The sequence below is a fragment of the Gobio gobio genome (assembly GCF_949357685.1).
Source record: "Gobio gobio genome assembly, chromosome: 6".
NCBI classification, from domain to species: domain Eukaryota; kingdom Metazoa; phylum Chordata; class Actinopteri; order Cypriniformes; family Gobionidae; genus Gobio; species Gobio gobio.
In genome coordinates, this window is record NC_137102.1 from 23,894,684 (window position 1) to 23,914,991 (window position 20,308).

The 20,308-nt window shown below is 38.2% G+C and overlaps 1 protein-coding gene across 1 annotated transcript; it reads left to right on the forward strand.

Moving 5' to 3' along the window:
* The first annotated feature begins 7,841 nt into the window (after positions 1–7,841).
* Positions 7,842–19,952, forward strand: pcolce2a (procollagen C-endopeptidase enhancer 2a). The gene is made up of 9 exons (XM_079818645.1): positions 7,842–8,111; positions 8,442–8,550; positions 13,279–13,534; positions 13,776–13,900; positions 14,019–14,155; positions 15,318–15,484; positions 15,814–15,897; positions 16,837–17,004; positions 19,168–19,952. The coding sequence occupies exons 1-9, from the start codon at positions 7,945–7,947 to the stop codon at positions 19,296–19,298; spliced, it is 1,344 nt and encodes a 447-aa protein (XP_079674771.1). The 5' UTR covers positions 7,842–7,944; the 3' UTR covers positions 19,299–19,952.
* The last annotated feature ends 356 nt before the right edge of the window (positions 19,953–20,308 follow it).

Genomic DNA, 20,308 nt, shown 5'->3' on the forward strand with positions numbered 1-20,308 from the left:
TATGTTTTATTTTAAATGCAGCTGGTCACTTCCTGGGGTCCACTATGTTGAGATCACATGACAAGCTTAGCATCCACACTACTAGGTGTCAGTCCAGAAAGAATACTGTAGTGTCGTTACTACATTTGATGAGAAACAAACATCAGAAAGTTCAAGCACATTCTAGATAGTATGAATGTTTGTAAGGAAAATCAAACATCATCTCACAGCAATTCGTAACTATTTTATGCTTTGCCGAATTGGCAGCTATTTGTACAATCTTATTTGTAAGTTTTCATATGATCTGGTTACGCCCCACTGATGGTTAGGTTTAGGTTGGGGTTAGGGGGGGACCTTCATGCTTACGTTTCTTCTAAAAATCGTACATTTTCAATTCATACAAATTCATATTAAATCACCATCTTTTAAAATGGTCATATTGGTTGATAAAATCTGGAAATACTACATCCGCTTCTCGTCATCGTCATGTGACTTACGCCGTCAGTTGCGTTCCTTCACTGCCATTAACAACTCGTCACAGACCATATTTCCAATAATCCTCCATGGTACCTAACCATGCACCTGGAACTCATCTAGCCCTCATCACCAGCAGACTTTGCAGGCAGTGTTTTGTGTACAAAGGTACCTCACAAAACTGATTTTGGACAGACTCTTGAGACAGAATAACAGTTTAATAATCTACAGCAAAATAGAGCGAGCTTTGGTGAGAACTAAACAAATATGTAATTACTACAGTAGTAATTTCTCACTAGAAATGACATCACAAGTGGAAAATGTTGGTCAAAAATACATTTACACAAAAACTGACCACCAACCTCAACTTTCAGACGCTATCTTTATTTTTTAGCTCTACTTGAATGGAATGCACAGGATTGTTAGCCTGGATGCCAGCCGAACTTAGCCCCGCCCACAACATTTTTACTCGGGCAGTTCGGTCTGGACTTGATCCATAGAGAAGTAATTATGCCCGAACAGAAACTGTTCGGACCAATGAAATTGTCAGGGCGGGCTTTATACGATGATGGACAGATGATAAACAGTAACGTAATCATCCACGTCATCAAAGGCGCTTGGGTTGAGTTTGTTCTAATCCTAAACGGAGAACTTGTTCGTATATGCATTCACCTTTACTATTTCTCTCAGAAATGATGATCGTGTTGGTATGTACTCTGTGTATCCTTAAATTCTTTTTTACAACACCGGCAAAGATCGTTTACACTCATCTTTTTCTTCTAACGTTAGGCTACTTATTCCAGCGTGCGTGCAGACAGGGTTGCCAAGTTTTTACAACAAAACCCGCCCAATTGCTAACGTTCCTCAAAACTTGCCAAAAACAAGCCCAATAGCTTTCCAGGGGGGTTATCCGGGAAAAAAGCATTTGGGGGGTAAAATATGTGTTATTTTGGCAGGGCTGGCAGCTAAAATTCGCATTCCTGGGTCTGTATATCCCATAATTGGGCTTGCTTCAACCCGCGGACATGGCAACACAGTGCAGTTGAGTTCTGTTGACATTTGATAACTAACGCTATGCGTCGCTCCGTTGCTCTGATTGGTTGTAGGTCTATCCAATTGAGGTCTTTCCTGGTTCGGTTGAAACACGCCCCATAATTACAGCCCAACGGAGCAATATCAGACTCATATTCTGACTAGAATTGAGTATGACGACGTCAGGCTACAGGATTGTGGGATCTCAAAATCATTGAAGGATACATCTACGCTGCCTTCAAAAATCATTCAGAAGAAGGCATGTCAGGAGACAGGAAGCCAACATTGGATTCGGACATGCTTTGATGTCTTCCTACCTTGGATGTGTCCTCCTAAGGCAGCATTTTTCAGCTTTTGGACACAGCCATGCCCTGGCCTCATCTAATGCTGCAGACTAGATGCTAATCTGCTTTATTTTTCTAACTACCTTGCTAGCTCCTGAAGTTACCTCTTCCAAGCTATCTCCAGTCATCAAAGTTGTCTTCCAGTCATCCCTTGTCTCAATGTTGTTCCCTCATGTGCGTGTGTGCTCCAATGATTATGTAAGACAAAGATTTAAAGTCAACAGAGTCAACAAAGTCCTCTCATCTGCAAACAACGTCAAGTATCATCACTTACCTGTGTATGCATTGCTTTTCTGCCATATATGCAAATAACCTACCTGTTTGAGTTTTATCTCAGTTCTGGTCATTGTGTCCAAGCCTGAGTGTGAAAATGGGAAAACGTGTCCATCGGATGCACTCTTCGGAATCTCAGTGAAATAAAGTTCAATAAAGCTCTCTTATATGTCCCACGTTCACGACGTAAAACGAAAGGTGATAGAGCCTTTGCAGTTGCTGCTCCACGATTATGGAATCAGTTGCCACCCGACATTAAGAGTGCTCCTTCTGTTTCTGTTTTTAAATCTAGACTTAAGACACATCTCTACGTTTTAGCATTTCCTGCTTATTAAATTATGGATTAGTAATGTTTTCTTGTTTTTTCTTATTCTAATTTTGACTGTTAATTTTATTATTTTTTTTATTTTATCTTTATTGTATTTTATGATTGTGTTGTACAGCACTTTGGTCAGTGTAAGCTGAATTTAAATGTGCTTTATAAATAAATTTACTTACTTACTCAGTGAAAGTAAATCATCCAGGTACTGTTCACCTAGTGTTCTATGAATACATTGAATTCAGACATACTACTCTTTTCACATACTGTGTAGTAGGGAAGTAAAGGTATATTATTCCATCCATGGGGCTTAAGATTTTTGCAAAGCAATGCTATAAATTAATTAGAATGTGCACATTTGTATGACTGTATGAGTTATATTAATCACTGGGAAGTCACTGAACTGGTTGTGAAAGAAAAATGAGGATATTTAAATTATAATGGACTTCATGTTTCAAGTCTGTTACTACATTCAGTCATGCTTCTCTGCGATTTCGAGCAGGCTCTGGCATCTGCGCTTAGGACTGTCATGCGAGCCGCACACCAGTAAACAATTGTCAGGTTTCAAGCCAGGGGTGGTGATTTTGGATTAGTTTTGGTCTTCTCCTGCGGAATGAGATTTGGCGGATATCCTATATCAGCACTTTTACTTTGAGACACTTTTTACAAATGAGTCCAGGATAGATTCTATGAATCTCTTCATTGTCCAGTTTTCTCAGGAACGGATCTCTTAACTAGACAACAAAAATGAACCGAAAACATTTCCATTAGCAGTTTTTTTTTCTTCTTCTTTGCAGCTGTACTTTTTCATTGGGAGACAATCTCAATAAGGTATATTGATGATTCGGCACATTTTTCCGTGCTGTTTTTGCTTCATGGTCTTCCTCCATTATTCATTTGCAGCCCGTTTTTAATCTCCAGTGGGCTGACTCAGAATTCATTTTCCATTTGGAGAGTGTTCCCCCTGTCTGCACTTGTCCGTAGCATTGATTAAGTAGGTCCTTGTGGAGAGGAAATTATGTTTGGGTTTTAGCACTTTTTACACTGTTTTTTACTAATCTACCCTGTGTGGGAATTTGAATGAAGTTTCGTCTGGCTCAAGTGGGATTACGGTTTGAGTTCTGTGATCCCTGTGGCTTCTCATAGCAGTCTTCACATTTAAATTAAATCTGCAGGATTTTTTGGTGAATAATCAGAATTAAACTCAAATTGCTTAACTCCAGTATAAGGTTACTGAAACTAAAACACCTGAAGATGGAAGATTTACGGTTGGATATATTAGTAAAAAAATATTAGTATAAAATATAAAAAATAAGAGTTTTGGGCTTGAATTTTGGCGTGGGATTGCGTGTATTGCGCATAATTTGACTAATTCTTGTAGATTTTGTGCTCACACGAAATTGTGCGCACATAAAGCCGCCTCGCAGTCCTAAATTGAGTTATTTTTCGCTGTTATTAGTCAGCTACACACAACATAATGTCAAAACGCCAGTCTTGGCGAGTATTCACGTAAACACAGTCAGCTTCAAGTGAATGTAAACAGTTGAGAAAAAAAATGCATGAGTAACAGAATAATATATGAATGCATCAGGTCTTAAAGTGACAGCAGCCTAATATACCTTATCAAATTATGAGATAATATAAAAAATATCTATATGGCGTTTTTTTTCTATGGTATCGATGTCAAAATTGTGGCCAGTGAAAATGCTGAGTGGCTAGTAACATTGGAAAACCACTAGCCACAGTGTCTGGTGAGGAAAAAAGTTCATATCAAGCCCTGATTACTTCAGTCTTCAGTGTCACGTGATCATTATAAATTAGGGCTGTCAAAAGATTAATCGCGATTAATCGCATCCAAAATAAAAGTTTGTGTTTACATAATATATGTGTGTGTACTCTGTTATTATTATTTATATATAAATACACACACAAGCATGTATATATTTAAGAAAAAAATATTATTTTTATATATAAAACATTTATATTTATATATATTATAGATTATATAAATGTATATACAGTATATACATGCAAATATTTCTTAAATATATACATGCTTGGGTGTGTATTTATATATAAATAATAATTAACAGAGTACACACACATATATTATGTAAACACAAACTTTTATTTTGGATGCGATTAATCGCGATTAATCTTTTGACAGCCCTATTATAAATCATTCTAGTATGATGGTTTGTTGCTCAAGGAACATTTCTTATTATTATCAATGGTGGAAACAGTTGTGCTGCCTAATTTCTTGGGAAAGATTTCAGGATTCTCTGAAGAATAGAAATCGAAAGAACAGCATTTATTTTAAATAGATTTTTGGTAACTATGTAAAAACAGTCATTTTTGATCTATTTAATGCATCCTTGCTGAATAAAAGTATTAGTTTCTAAAAAATAAAATTAAAATCTTACTGACCCCTAACTTTCGGATAGTGTATTGAGACTGCAGAATGCACTAGACCAATTACTAAAATGGAAGCAATAGAATCTCTACTGACATTTAAAAGCAGTTTCCTGCTTATTGGGATGATTGAATTTCACGTGGCACAAAACCAATTCCTTAGTTTTGATTTGTTTTTCCAGCTGAATAAAAAGTTTCTCAGTACACTGTCCATTAAAAACATTTTAAATGAACCAACCTATTTATTTCTGAACTAATATTTTTCCCCAATACTGATTAGTTTTTGCTATAAACAGTAAGTATCGAGACAGCATTTTTCCTAATACAGTGCTGAACGATTTTCTTTCTTCATTCTTCATGGGTACACAGCTGCCTTTTTTAATTTTAATATCACCCAAAAAGTGATTTTTACAGAAGATTTCATTATAACTAAATCCCCATGCACTAGTAACTGGCACAATGCCTTTTCTATTTCTGTTTTTTTTACATACAGTCAGTTTATTAAACTAAATCCCAGTGCTGAACAGGTGCAACTCAATAACTGACATCACGGTTGGTGCTGAACATGAAATGTGATTCAGTGCTGTTGATCAGTTTTCCTGCCTTCTGAGTTTCCATTTGCTATTTATTCAGAGTGAGACTGCATTGTTTTGAAGGATTTTTGCCGAATTGATAACAGCTGGTATTAGGACTAAATAATCCAAATTCATGTCTCCTTCTATCCTTGAACCTATAGCGTTGCCTTTGTGAGCCTCAGTCAAAGGCACCATGATAGTTTTCAATCAATTAAAGCTGTAGATCAAACACTAAGCAGGGTCTGGCATCGCTTGACTGTGCGTCTTTTGGGAGTGGGTTCAGATAACAGTGTGAATGAAAACCAGCTTACCGGGGGTTGGGCACGGGAATATTTTACCCAGGCTGTTCTATATGACTGCCACACCGACAGACTCTCACAAACTATCCAGGGAAATAAAAGCTGGCTTCACCATAACACAGACTCCAGCAGAAGCATGAACCGACATACGATATTTGGGCCCTTGCATACAAAAACAAACCATGTAATGGTCTTCATGACTTCCATGTGCATATTTGAAACTCTAGTCCCCTGGTCAAGGGGGAGGGCTTCTTCAATTTGCCTGCAATTGTTTATGTGTAAATTGTTTACAGAGTTGTTTCCCATAAAGACAGGCTGATATCCATTCTGAGATTGTGGACTTTGGAAGAACCCACATCTGGATAAAACTTCAGAAAAGCACTGAAATCTGATCTTCTTTCAAAGGTAGAGGCCATGGCGAAAGGTCCCCACTGCCCGCTCTGATTCCTGCCAGTTTCAGCGTCGCTTCCCCTTTACACGTAATACCTGTAGTGGAGTCATTAGATGCTAATTTACGCTTGAGTAAATATTACTAGGTCAGTGCGTTCCCTTGGGCCAACAGTTTGCATTAATGAATTATATGTCACCCACTTGGCTGTACGGCCACATCTCGTTCCATTAAGCCCGATATTAATCCACAGAATGGCTACAGCCCAAATGGAAGCCCTTGTCTGTGGTGCCAGAGGCCGATTCAAAGGCGGTGCCAGGGCTCAGAGACAAGTGCAATAAATAAAGCCTTGTAAGTGCGTCGTAAAAATCACTTATCCTCATTTTGCGGTGGGCCAAGTTATGCTAGAGGGCAATCAACAAACATTTGGTCAGCAGGAAATTGCTCAAATCTGTATGTAATATTCAGATTAAAGCAAGAATTCCTCCCACATGTTGCTCTCTGATAAGGGTTGTTGTCTTTCCAAGAGGGAAGCACGCTTTACCTTGTGATTCAATCTGTTAAATCACAAGAAAATCTTGGCAAAAAATTCATTGGAAAGCAATTTCATAAACTATTGTCTATATATATATATATATATATATATATATATATATATATATATATATATATATATATATATTACACACACAAACAGAGCTAAAAGACTTCGGTATAGTTTCTCCACATTCAATTTTATTAGGTAAATGAAACAATACAGATAAAATGTATTAATTAAGTGTAATATAGTGTATAAATATATGACTCTATTGCTATTAATTATTGCAAGGTCCTTTCAGTGCTCCATTGCTCTGCTGATGTGCTGTTTACAAATTGCGAATTATTACATTACATTGCATAATTTGGAAACTTTTAAAATGCATGCGGCAGGGGTTTTCAATCTTTGAAATGCCACGAACCCCCAAATATGATCATCCTCATATATATATATATATATATAAAATGTTTTTTTTTATTTATTATATTTTTTATATTTAGTTTCAGTTTAATTACATTATTACTATTTTTGGTTACACCTTATTTTTCAGTGTCCTTGTTACATAATGTTACATGTATAGAAATTGCATTAAAGTATGCATAATTACATGCAACTAACCCTCAGCCAAATTCTAATCCTACCCTAACTTTATATTAAGTACTACTGTTGTTAATGAATATTACTCAGAACTTAAATATATAATTACACTGTAACAATGACCCCTTAAAATTAAAAGTAACCATTTTTTCTGTTCACATAGGCCTACTATTTAGATACATTTTCTCTAAACATATCCATGGACCCCCGAGCACTCCTGGGGGTCCCTGGACCCTAGTTTCAAAACCCATGCACTAAGAATTCAGGCTACTCTTGTCTAAAGGCTACTCATCAAGTTTGATCAAATCTTGTGCAAGGTAGACATCTAGTGGTCTTCCGTCAGCGTGAGGTAAAATGAGGTAAATGAGGGTTAAACTCCACTTACTGCTCATTTATATGGATTTTAAAAGTATCTAAATGTACATTATTTTTAAAAGAAGTATCGTATCTACGAAGAAAATTCGCATTACACGCGTGGATAACTGCTTCGCGCAAAACACAACTGATAAGAAACTGAATTACATAGCCTATTGGCTATACCAATCGCATTCTTTATAGGCTCTTTCTTTATAAAGAAAACTACAGCAGCAGCAGCAACATGCTTCAGTCACAATACTTTTAACGTGGAAGTTGGAAGGTGACAGGAGTTACCTTCACTTTCAGTGTTTTAGGGAAACTGCTCCCTACAGCTCCCGCAGAACAAACAGCACATTCATGAGCAGGAGACAGTCAGTCAGCAGAATAATATCTCTGGAGATTTCACTTCTCTTTCTCTCTGAATGTCACATTTGTTCAAATGCGCCTCATACGATGAGGATTATAATCTGGAGCATCGCGAGCGCTTTCCTGTTCAGCGTCATTTTTACCCAAAAACATCGAAGGTATGTGGACATAGCTAACTAAATTCTAGATGCCTGTATATGGTAAATAAAGCATTTAAATCGAACTGATGAAAAAGTCGCCGAACCCTGTTTTGCTTTTTGGTTGGTAACATTGGCTATAGTTCCCATGTTATACAAATTGGACTAGTTTACAAACTATAAACATAGTATACTATGTATAACTAGCTACTAATTAATTACAATAACAAATCATTGCATATCAAGTAGCCTACCTACTGTTGTTCATTATTTTTACTTAATAAAGCACATAATTAATTTGAAATCTTTTCAAACTACCGGTATGTGCTTTCCCATTTGACCTCATTGTAGACCTGTTTTTACATGTGGCGGGAACTTTACTGGAGACACAGGACTGATTGGGAGTCAGGGGTATCCCGGTGTCTACCCACCCAACAACAAATGTGTGTGGAGAATTACAGTAAGGACAGATGCGTGGGAGATATCAATCTTCAAATGTCTTTTCTGTCAAAGAAAATATTTCCCATGCACCATAAATCTCTCTCTCTCTCTCTCTCTCTCTCTCTCTCTCTCTCTCTCTCTCTCTCTCTCTCTCTCTCTCAAAAACAAAGCAGCTTCATATAGCAGTAAAAACCCTATATGAAGACATCACAATACTAATGGGTTTTTATCATATAACTCTTTGGTTGCTATACAGTGTTGGGGAGTGTTGAACTAGTGACATGTAACAATAATTATTTTTTTTGGTAAGCCATTACAGTTACTGAGAAAAAATGTGTAGTTAAATTACAGTTACTTTAAAAAATGTTAATGATTACATAGGGTATTTCTGTAAAAAGCTAGGATACGTTAAATAATATAGCTTTGGCTGTTTTTGATGTGCACGATGCCTCCTGCCATTTAAAGGCTGTTTAGTTACATCAATACAAATTGCCGCTGAAAGCTTTAGGCTACAACCAGTCTGAGAGTTGACATTATGGTGAGTGAGATTAGGGTTAAAATGCGTTAGAAATTTAGAAAAGTATTCAAAAAGTAATCAGTTACATTACTTTAATAAAGTAATTGAAATAGTTACACCACTTTCCAAAGTAACCTTCCAACACTGGCTATATAGGGTTTTGCTAGGCGATTGTAGAGTGGTTTGGGTGGTTGCTTAGTGTCCCAAACCTCTATGATATTTTGATCCATATTCTGGGCTTCTTCAATGTAATTCTATATAATTTTTGTCTGTTTTATTGCTTAGAAAAGTAACAATATCAATGGCAGAACACTTCAACAAGCCACCCGATTTGAGGTATAATTCATGTCCAGAGCACAAAGCCATAGCTGAAGTTGTCTTGTGATATCTGGCACCAAGACGTTAGCAGCAGATCCTTCAAGTCCTGTAGGTTGTGAGGTGAAGCCCCCATGGATCAAACTAATTGGTCCAGAACATCCCACAAATTGTCGCTGTCCGATGAAAACCACGTATGTTAATTTTGCCGATTTTGAGATTTTTCGACGGATTGAATGTCCAGGTTCATTTCCGTATACAGTATGCTTCACATATCTAAATGGCCAATGAAAAGTATTGAAATCATGTCATCTGATTTTCACGTATATCCATTTGGTGTCAAAGCTGTCAATCATGCCGCGTATCTCCCGCCCTGTGGAAGCATCTCGCCGGTCTTGTGAAACATAGCCTGGTGAGACAATGACTTTCCTTCATCGAGGTAAATGTTTCCCCCCTGACGCCAGACGTACGTCTAGGAGTGACAAAATTACGGTAGGACTGTACAAAAAAAAGTATCTGTCTAGCATTACCATGTCAGTGTATTGATTCATTGTCCCTTCATAGTTTGCAAGAGACATTTAATACATTTATAATTAATATTAAATAAACTAAGCGTATTTAATAAACTAAGACGTAGGCTATTTAATAAACTGAGCGTATTCCTCTGTCAATATGAAACGCGACTTGGCCATTCTAATTAATGATCGGAAGAACGCGTATCGACCACCGTTACTGTAAAATATGCACGTATGTCCATTCAAACTCAATTTTGGTCAAATGTGGATTATATCATTACACTGGCAAGAATATGGTTACATGTAAAGATGCCGTGCCAAGTATGACAACGCTACATTCAACTACTTTTGAAATACTGTGTTTTTTTTTTCATTTCCTGAAAAGTAACAGCAGGCAGCGACGAAATGCTCAGTTGGATTGAGATCTGGGGAATTTTGAGATCAGGGCAACACCTTGAACTCTTCATCATGTTCCTCAAACCATTTCTTAACAATGTGTTCAGCGTGGCAGGGTGCATTATCCTGCTGAAAAAGGACACTTCCTCCAGGGAACACCATTGTCACCAACTGGTCTGCAGCAATGTAGGTGGCATGTGTCAAATTTACATCCACGTGAATAGCCAGACCCAGGGTTTCCCAGCAGAACATTGCCCAGAGTTTCACTTTCCCCTTCACCGGCTTTGTCGTCGTCCCACAGTGCATCCTGCTGCCATCACTTCCCCAGGTTAAATGACGTACACATACACAGCCGTCCACGTGATGTAAGAGAAAACGGGACTCATCAGACCAGGCAACCTTCGTCCACTGATCCAAGGTTTAGTGCCTACTGTAGGCTCTTTCGACAGTAGACAGGGGTCATCAAGGGCACTCTAATTGGTCTGCGGCTACGCTGCCCCATACGCAGCAGAGTGCGATGAACTGCACATTCTCCCCATAACCATCATTCAAATTTGTTGTGACTTGTGCCACAGTAGGCCTTCTGTTGGCTCGGACCAGACAGGGATCAGCTTTATTGCCCTTGTGCATCGATGAGCCTTGGGCGCCCAACACCCTGTCTCCAGTTTGTGGTTTGTCCCTTCTCAGACCACAGCTGGTAAATTCTCACCACTGCTGACTGGGAGCAACCCACAAGCTTTGCCGTTTGAAAGGGTTCTCTGACCCAGTCGCCTTGCCTTAACAATTTGGCTCAGAACTGATTGTTTGCTTATAATACCCAGAACTTAATATGTGGCCTTGTTAAAGGTCCCATGGCATGAAATTTTCATTTTATGAGGTTTTTCAACATTATTATGAGTTCCCCTAGCCTGAATATTGTCCCCAAGTGGATAGAAATGTTGATCGGTGTAAAACCGAGTTCTGGCTGTCTTTCTCTGCCTTTGAGAAAATGACAGCCCAGACGAGCCAATCCTGAAGTCTCCTGGTTTGACGTCCAAGCAGGAACGGTTCCCTCCCTTTCCTCCGCCCAGAGAATCTGGCACACCCATGCAAACGCTCGAGAGATCATGGGTTGTGAACGAGTGAACGCTGGCAGTTTCTCAGTGTTTGGATGTACAAATGAAAACAGAAGTCTTTTTTCAGTTCCTTCTGATCTGTGATCAGTGATTTCTGATGTGTAGCTAATTATTTATTATTCGCACACGCAGCTCTCTCTCTCCAGACAGAACGGTGTTTTCTATCTTATGAGTCAGTGTTTTTGTACGTCCTCGTCGCGTCTATCGGTTCTAAAATGTGCATACAGTCATGAGTTTCTGCTCAACATCGGCAGAGTCAGATCTTTAGAGATAAACTTCACACACGCCGAAGCTCGGGCTGCACTGGCCGGTCGGCCTTCAACATCCCCGACCCCCAGTACTGCATCTGGCCCACAGCGGAGGCACCAAACGCGGCGTGAGATTAAGCAGAAGGGGGGTAAGCGTGAGCATATCCGGGCTAGCCAGCCTAGCCCCACAATAAACTGGATTACATTCGATTACTGCTGTTGTGTCTTTGTTTGCGCTGTGTGCTCAACGCGCGTCACTGACGCTTTTATTTTATTTTAAAAATAATGCTATTATCAACACTTACTTTTAACTCGTTCATCTCGACAGCTGTAATGGTACTTTGCATGTGTTACAAAGTTGGTAATAATGATGAAGACGGACTCGGTGTGACTGGGACTCGTGTTTATTCAGAACTCTCAGATACAAACACAAACTCGCGCTGACTGACAGCGCTCTCATAACTCAGTAGTTACTATAAATAATTTTGTTAGCAATCGCTCCGTCTCTGGTACATTAGTGATGTCCGGTTCGCGAACGATCTTTCTTTTGAACCAGTTCTTTTTAGTGAACCGAATCAGTTCACCAAATCGGACTGAATCGTTCTAAACGGTTCGCGTCTCCAGTCAGCGCTGATCCATAATTTACTAAAGTTACTAACTTTCTGACATGAGTGACAATCCCTCCGACTAGAAATAGACTAATAACCTGAAGTATATGCTGAAACTACAACAGTTCAGACATGCTGAGAACTGATGTGAAGTGAACTCAGGTCCATCCGTCTCTCTGGCAGACTCGTGCCTGCTCCTGCCTCGTAGACCTCGTTAAACCACGCCCCCTCCGCTCATTTAAAATGCAAAGATGTCAGCCAATCACAACAGTGGGCGTTTTTACTGAAGTCTCACAGCAGACACGCCTCTTGAAGCAGGGCATTCAGCCACAGGGCAAACAGCAGTATATAAAAAATACCTTTTATTTCTAAATTATGACATTTTATGATGTAAAAGTCATACTAACAATATAAGTACACCTCAGGAAACATTATAAAATAATAGAAAAATGCCATGCCATGGGACCCTTAAGAGATGATCAACGATATTCACTTCACCTGAATGGGCATAATAGTTTGGCTCGTTTCATTCTATATATTTCAGTGTAAACAAAATTTGACTTCATTGCTGAAATGTGCTCATGTGTGTAAATGAGCCCTTGAGTCGGAACCCTTGATAAAGCAAAATGACAAGGATCAAAAATAGCTAAATAGTCCTCAGATGCCATCTTCGTTACAGCAGCATCTTGGAGAAATGTTGTGGAGAAAACTGCTGACTGAATGAACCGCATATATAGCCTACAGGAGTACACCAATTACATACTGAATATAAATGTTTTTTTTTGTCTAAATGAACTAATAATGTGACATTAATTGTGATTCTGAATTGATTAATTAGCTAGTGTGAGATTATTAACGACAGTACTATATTGTTAAACCATCGTCATTCAAATGACAGAGGTGCGACCATGTTATTTTGTTTTCGGGAAACAGTCAATAAGAGTGTACAAATGTGTATAGAATTTGCCAAAATGTAAAATAGTTACAAATTGCAATGGGATTGTGTTGACTCCTCTCAAATAACCGTCTTCAGGTCCCTCAGGGAAGGGTCGTCTCCCTCTTGTTCCGGGCTCTGGATCTTGAGAGTGATAGTCTTTGCAGATATGACTTTGTTGATGTATACAATGGCCACATCAACGGGCAGCGTCTTGGCCGCTTCTGTGGTACTGCCAAACCCAGAGCACTGGTCACCACTGGAAACAAGATGCAAATGGTCATGGTGTCAGACGCCAACACAGCTGGGAGTGGTTTCCTTGCTGTATATTCAGCGATTCGCCCAAATGAAAGAGGTAACAAGACTACCAACTTATTACCATCCAAATATAGTAAGTGGCCCTTCCCTGTTATTTCAATTCAATTCAGTTCTGTGTTTTGTTTTGCTGATCAGGTTTTTTGAATCCTCTCACACTGTAAATGCGCACTTAAATTTCCAGCACAAAATGCAGCACTACAGATCTCAGTATTTCATATATTGTAAATCTGCATTGATTCCATGTCATCAGACTAATATCCAATGATTGTCAATGGCAGGTGACCGGTATTGTGGGGGTCTTTTAGACAAGCCCTCTGGGACGATTAAAACTCCTAACTGGCCAGATAAAGACTACCCAGCAGGAGTAACATGTTCCTGGAATATTGTTGCTCCTCAAGACCAGGTGTTAATTTATTATTTCTGTAATTTTCAGATCATGTTACAAGTCATGCATCACTGACAGCACATTGACAGGATGAGTATGAATACATTTAAATTGCAAAGTAACTTCCCCCTCTCAGATCATTGAGCTGAAGTTTGAGAAGTTTGATGTGGAAAGAGACCGCTACTGCCGCTATGACCATGTGGCCGTGTTTAATGGTGGAGAAATTAATGACTCACAGAAAATCGGCAAGTTCTGCGGAGACAGCCCACCCATGTGAGACCCTCAGTCCATCACACATGCACCAATACACCATTTATCCCTCGTTCTTTAAGCAGAGAAACCACCACAGACATTGACTGCCAATATTTAGACTGATAAGGATTTTTCAGTGGTTGTTGCTACATAATTGCATGCTGTCCCCCAATAGTGATATTTTAATGGCAAAGTTCTTTATCATTCTTCGCTAAGGGGTAAAAAGATATTCAAAACATCACAATGTTTTAAAAAATGAATGGGAAAACAGGCATTATTTTATTCTTCATTATTTTATTCTTCATTATGTTTTCTAAAATGAATGGGAAAACAGGCATTATTTTATTCTTGATTATTTTTTCTTGTTATATTGTTCGTAATGAATTGATTGAGCATTACTAAGAAGGTTAATGTCTAACTTTAAAAAATGAATTAGGAGGGTAGTGAATGACATCCCGGGTCACTAAAGACCTGAGGTATGGTTTTAAGGGTTAACACAAGCGGCTTTATAGTATTAATCATGTAAAAAAGTGTCACTTTCAGTATTACAACTTAAATTTGTACTATAAAGCAGCTCTTCAGTGTACATGTTTTTACTTGTGTCTGAACAGAAGAAATGAACTGGAATTAAATGGTAGTTAGAAGGTTTACCAGTCAGAGCAAACTTTTCTGGAAAGTTTGCTTTGGCAAGCTGTTTTGAATTCCCAAAACAAACCCCAAATGAAGTTCATTTTAGAACGGATTGTGTTTGAAATGACGGTACACCAGTTCGCTCTTCTATTTCGCTTGAAGTGTATTGGGGCCTTAATTCTAAATAGCTTTGTTTATGCATAGACTTTATTAGGGCAGTATGAAGGTATAGGCCTATACGTGTCTATTGTTATGTCTTAAGTAAACGCAAACAGTTGGTTGAAAAATGTCTTACTACTTGTTAAATAAACCTACTTTACCTGAAAAACTATATTGCATTAACCATATTGTTATCATGAAATAACATTTCTCATTTCTCATTTCAACATAATCTTATTTGTCCTATACATTTAATAAGTTCTTTTAGGTACTCTCAAAAACCGCTTTCTGATCAATAAAGTGTCTCCACATGGTCAATAAAGCTTTATATTAGAGAGGTATTTTAAAGGATAAATTATCATTTCAAACATTATTTATTTATTTTGTCTTGTAGGCCAATTTATTCGGATGGCAATCATCTCTTCATCATGTTTCTGTCTGACCTGAGTCTAACTGCGGATGGATTCATCGGCCATTACCGCTTTAAATCGAGGAGTCTCAGCACAGCCAGCACCCCTCTCACCCCCGTGAGCACTATACCACCCACCACACCGCCCGTAGGTCAGTCCACAGCCCACTTTCCAGAAGGTTTCATTTCAAATGAAAAATGCAAGTAGCGGCACGGTGTAAAACTGCTGTACATTATGGGAATAAACTTGTGTAGGTAATGACATTGGAATGTATTGAAGATTTATTATGTTTGGTTCATATGGAACACATTAGTTCGGTCACATGGGAAAACTAATGTGCTTCTATTTTGTTACTAAAGTGCTTTAACAGAAATAAATGTATGTGACTTTTTGTGTGTTTTACACTGTATTTTAGTGTATAAGGACATACTCTAGGTGGTCATTATTAAAATGTATCTTTTCATTCTTTATTCCTAAAAGCCCTTACATATTCAGAAGGTCTTTGCAAGCAAAAATGCAAAAGGACAGGAACAATTGAAAGTCATTACTGCTCTAGTAACTTTGGTAAGTGGCCGTTGTTTGATTTAAATGTTTTTGCTTTCTGCAAACTCAAATAATATCAGGAATTCTGGGAATTTCTTTGATATTCTGATTCCAGCTCTTTTTCACACATTCAGGACTTTTACAAAGGCATTAAACAAATTTGTCCTGTTTAGTCTAGCAATGTAATAGATATGCTCGGTATCTAAGTTTACTCTATTTAGTAAGTTTACAAAAATATACTAGTAGTATACTTGTATGTGTCCTATATATATTCAAATATTAATATATACTGCCCGGCCAAAAAAATAAATATATTATGTTTCTAGCTTGTTTTTTCTAACCCTAACTGATGGAGTGTGTAGCTTTTCATTTCTTAAACAACCATGTAGGAAGACACATCATGGCCATATTCAAGGATGACAACGTCAAGATTCATCAGGCTCAAATTGTGAAAGAATGGTTGGGAGGGAGCTGGAAAAATCCAGACTCCAGACCTTAAATTCATTGAAAGTCATTAGGATGTGCTGGAGGAGACTTAACAGAGCGCTTTCCATCAAGAGGTGCATCAATTTTTGGTCAAGATCTTGTACTACATGGTTGTTTAAGAAATGAAAAGCTGCACACTCCATCAATTAGGGTTGGAAGAACCTACATTTCAATTCACATAAATAATTCACTATGCTGGTTTTAAAAGTTAACTAAAGCTCCCATTCACCGTCTCTGTTTTAATAATGCTTATAGATGGAAAATGTGTTCAGGCCGATACTGAGACTCAGCTCTTTTTCTTTTTTTTTTGTTTTAATTGCAGTGGCAGTAAAGCTGCTGAGCACAGTAAAAATGACAGCACGGATAGCAGAACTATACATACTTTATACATTACCAGGCACATGCAATTTTTATGCATTTGTTCAAAGAAGAAACCCTGATTCTGTAAATTTACAGTCTTTTTTTCCCACACAGTGATTACTGCAACCCTTATCTCAGCAGCCATGAGGGACCACAGCGTCCTCGCCACCTTCTCCCTCATACACCTTTATAAGGAAGGAAGTTTAGCCATCCAACAGGCTGGGAAGACTATGAGCACCAAAGTCACAATCCTCTGTAAAAAATGCCCTTTGGTTAGAAGAGGCGAGTATCTTTACACTGACCTTGATCTACAAGAACCCTAACCTTAATCATTTTAATTGAAACCAGCACAGCCAGCGCTAGCACCCAGCGAGTCCAGCAGATGTTTATAGTTGATTGAGGTGGATTTTGGAAGGTGATAGTTTGCAAATTTTGAACTCCCCCAAAGTCCTTTGGCTCCATTTGTGGTGTTGAGATATTTCAGGCAGGATATGCCATTTCAGCGTCACGGTGTGTAACTTAAGCTCGCTCAGGAGAGGGTCTCAGTTGGTTTCCTTGAATCATGGACAGCTAGAATAATAATTTTCTTCAACCACATGGATGGTATGTGACTTCATTGTGCCATGCTTTACCTCAGCTCACTTAGTATCGAAATATTAAGCCACTGCTCGGAAACTCTAAAAAGCAACTGTTTTGTTTTGAGGGAAATTTCTAGAAATGTGCCATAGAAGAATTTGCGTTAAAATATGCAGGAATTGTTTCTGGCAGTTCAGGGGAACGGTTTAACATTAATCATTTGCGGTGGAATTTTTATTGTTGAAATGAAAAGCAAGGGAATAAACAAAATATTATTTGCGTTGGCTCCCATTATAGTAAAGCAAAGGCACAAGCAAAGGTGTGCCTTATATTAACATGGCTGTGTTCTTCAACAGTTGTGTCCCCATTTGCTCAAATAGTAAAAGAAAAACTCCACAATAGTGATTTCACGACTTTAAAAAAGAGGGAAAAAATAGAATGAGATTGATAACAGAAGTGAAAAGAGAGAAAGATGTTAATTTTTACCATCACTCGACACTGTTTTAGAAACACTGAAACAACAAGGTATTAGAAACACGAGAAACAACAAGGTAACTTGTTTTTTGTAATTTGATGCAAAAGTAATAAAATACAACGTATTAGTGTTATAAATGTACAATGAAAATACAAAAAAACTTTGCAGGATTTACGTCTGTGAAAAGGATCTATCCTAGCAACAATAGATTGCCCTTATTAAAAGGAAGTTAGCATAATTACCTAGTTCTGGCATGAAACTCTAGATGGCGCAGGCTGATAGGTCTTTAACTCATTTGGTAACGATCACATCATTATCTTCATAGCACAGCTGATTGGTTGCTGTTGCATCACCGCCCAATGAGCTGTGGCTCAACATTCTAACAAACACTGGTAGTGTTGCTGTTAGCAGTCTGCAGCGTGCTTTCAGAAACCCTCCACCTTCCCCAGCTCCACCTATATAGATCTGCTGCGGGGGTTATTTCATTTCTTGTTACATGCGCAGCAACAGCATGTGAATGTATTGGCAGTAGCAAATCTCAGCAGACATATCACCCTGTAGCCCTAAACTGGTTACCCACTGAAGCTAAGCAGGGTTGAACCTGGTCAGTACCTGGATGGGAGACCAACTGGGAAAACTATACTAAGAGGTGTTTATTGAGGCCAGCAGATGGTGCTCACCCGGTGGTCTGTGTGGGTCCTTCTAACACCCCAGTATAGTGGTGGGGACACTATACTGTAACAAGCACCGTCCTTCAGATCAACCGAGGTCTGACTCTCTGTGGTCATAAAAAAATCCCAGGATGTCCTTCGAAAAGGAGTATGGGTTTAATCCCATAAATTATGTAATTTTTTTGATGACAAGTACATTTGCTTCCAACACAGTAGATGCATGATACCAGCTGCGCTTTCTCCCTCTCTCATCTCTCTTACAGTGAGTTGACACACAAACACGACTCCCCTATTGAATATTGTTGGTATTACTGGGCTTGCATTTCGGTGTGAGATTGTGCGTATTGCTCTTAATGTTACTCATTCCCACATATTTTGTGCTCACACCTAAAGTGCATGCACATAATTGAGTTTCACTGCTTATTGTCCTTAAACAGTCTAACACACAAAATAATGCTGAAATGCTGGCGGGTATATTCATAAACACCGTCAGTTATATTTTAAGTGAACGTAAACAGCTGAGAAAGAAAACGCATGTGTAACAGAATAATGGATCCGTGCGTCAGGTCTTAAAGTGACAGCAGCCTAATACACCTGCTGCTGCTATGTCAAAATTGTAACTTTGGAAAACCACTAGCCACAGTGGCTGGTTAGCAAAAAAAGTTAATATCAAGATTATATTATTTAATGTCCTGATTATATTATGTTTGTTTTGGTTTTCAGGGCTTAACTACATTGTCATGGGACAGACAGATGAACAGGGACAGGGTATTGTTTCCCCTCATAACTTTGTGATGGCCTTCAAAACCAAGAAGCAACGGGATCTGGGAGTGCTGAAGAATATTCGCTGTTAATATACACAGGGCTCCTCCTCCAATTCTGGATTTCTATGACCTATATGATTTACTTGTTGTAAGTGCATTTAATAACATTCCTACTTGAAGGACTCTTTCAGTATTTAAGACGGCTCTTACACATTCCTGTAGCACATTTACCCTTATAAAACATTTGAAAAACCTTTTATTGTTTGCCTTTTTTTTTTTTAAAGAAACAAACATAACTTTGAAAGACTTAAATATTTTTGAGCGCGGAAATCTATAACGCTCTCAAAAATATATTCTTTAATAATTATAGTTAAAAGCACTTAGGACTGAAGATCTGAACTGTTGCAGAGCACGGTGGAAAAATGAAGGCGCTCACTACAACAAACTCTGTCATTTGCTGTAGCTGGGGGGTGGTGACATTTACGAGAGCTGTGGACATGTTGGCCTTTGAATTTGACATTTATCTAATCTATCTAGTGTTGTAATGAGTGAACGAAGATTGAAGATGACAAAATGAAATGTTGTCAAAAGGAAATGCACTGTAAAATTGGTATTATGTCACATGAGGTTACTACAGTGTCATTCCTGCTATGCATTATTTGAACTTTGCAAAATCACGCTCTTGTCCAGCTCAGAAACGTATTATAACTTGAAATGAAATAAAAAATGAAAAGCTTTGCGTGTATGAGGGACCCAATTCATCCTATGTTTACCTAATTGTGATATCAACCACAATTTAAGAAAACTACTCTATTTTGTAAATGTATTATACAGTATAATATTTTATTATTATATAATGTCACAGGGACATGAAAATGTGCTGCATAGTAGAAATTATGTTTATCAGAATACTGAGCTTTGAGATTTGCTTCTCAAAGACTGCAGATCATTTTTGACTTCCCTTGTGAAAAAGAAGTACACTTTAGCACACTTCTAGAAAGAGTACTTATTATGGAAATAAAATACTTAAATAGGAACTGACTATAATGTTTTCAGACACTTAATTGCATTTTACTTATAGTTAAATGAAAATATTTGAA

Bases quoted from the DNA above. Each gene is read 5' to 3' on its own strand.
- pcolce2a (XM_079818645.1), top strand. From the start codon at position 7,945: ATGAGCAGGAGACAGTCAGTCAGCAGAATAATATCTCTGGAGATTTCA. The intron at 13,535-13,775 runs GTAACAAGACTA...TGTCAATGGCAG, and splicing joins GATTCGCCCAAATGAAAGAG to GTGACCGGTATTGTGGGGGT. The intron at 14,156-15,317 runs GTGAGACCCTCA...TTTGTCTTGTAG, and splicing joins TGCGGAGACAGCCCACCCAT to GCCAATTTATTCGGATGGCA.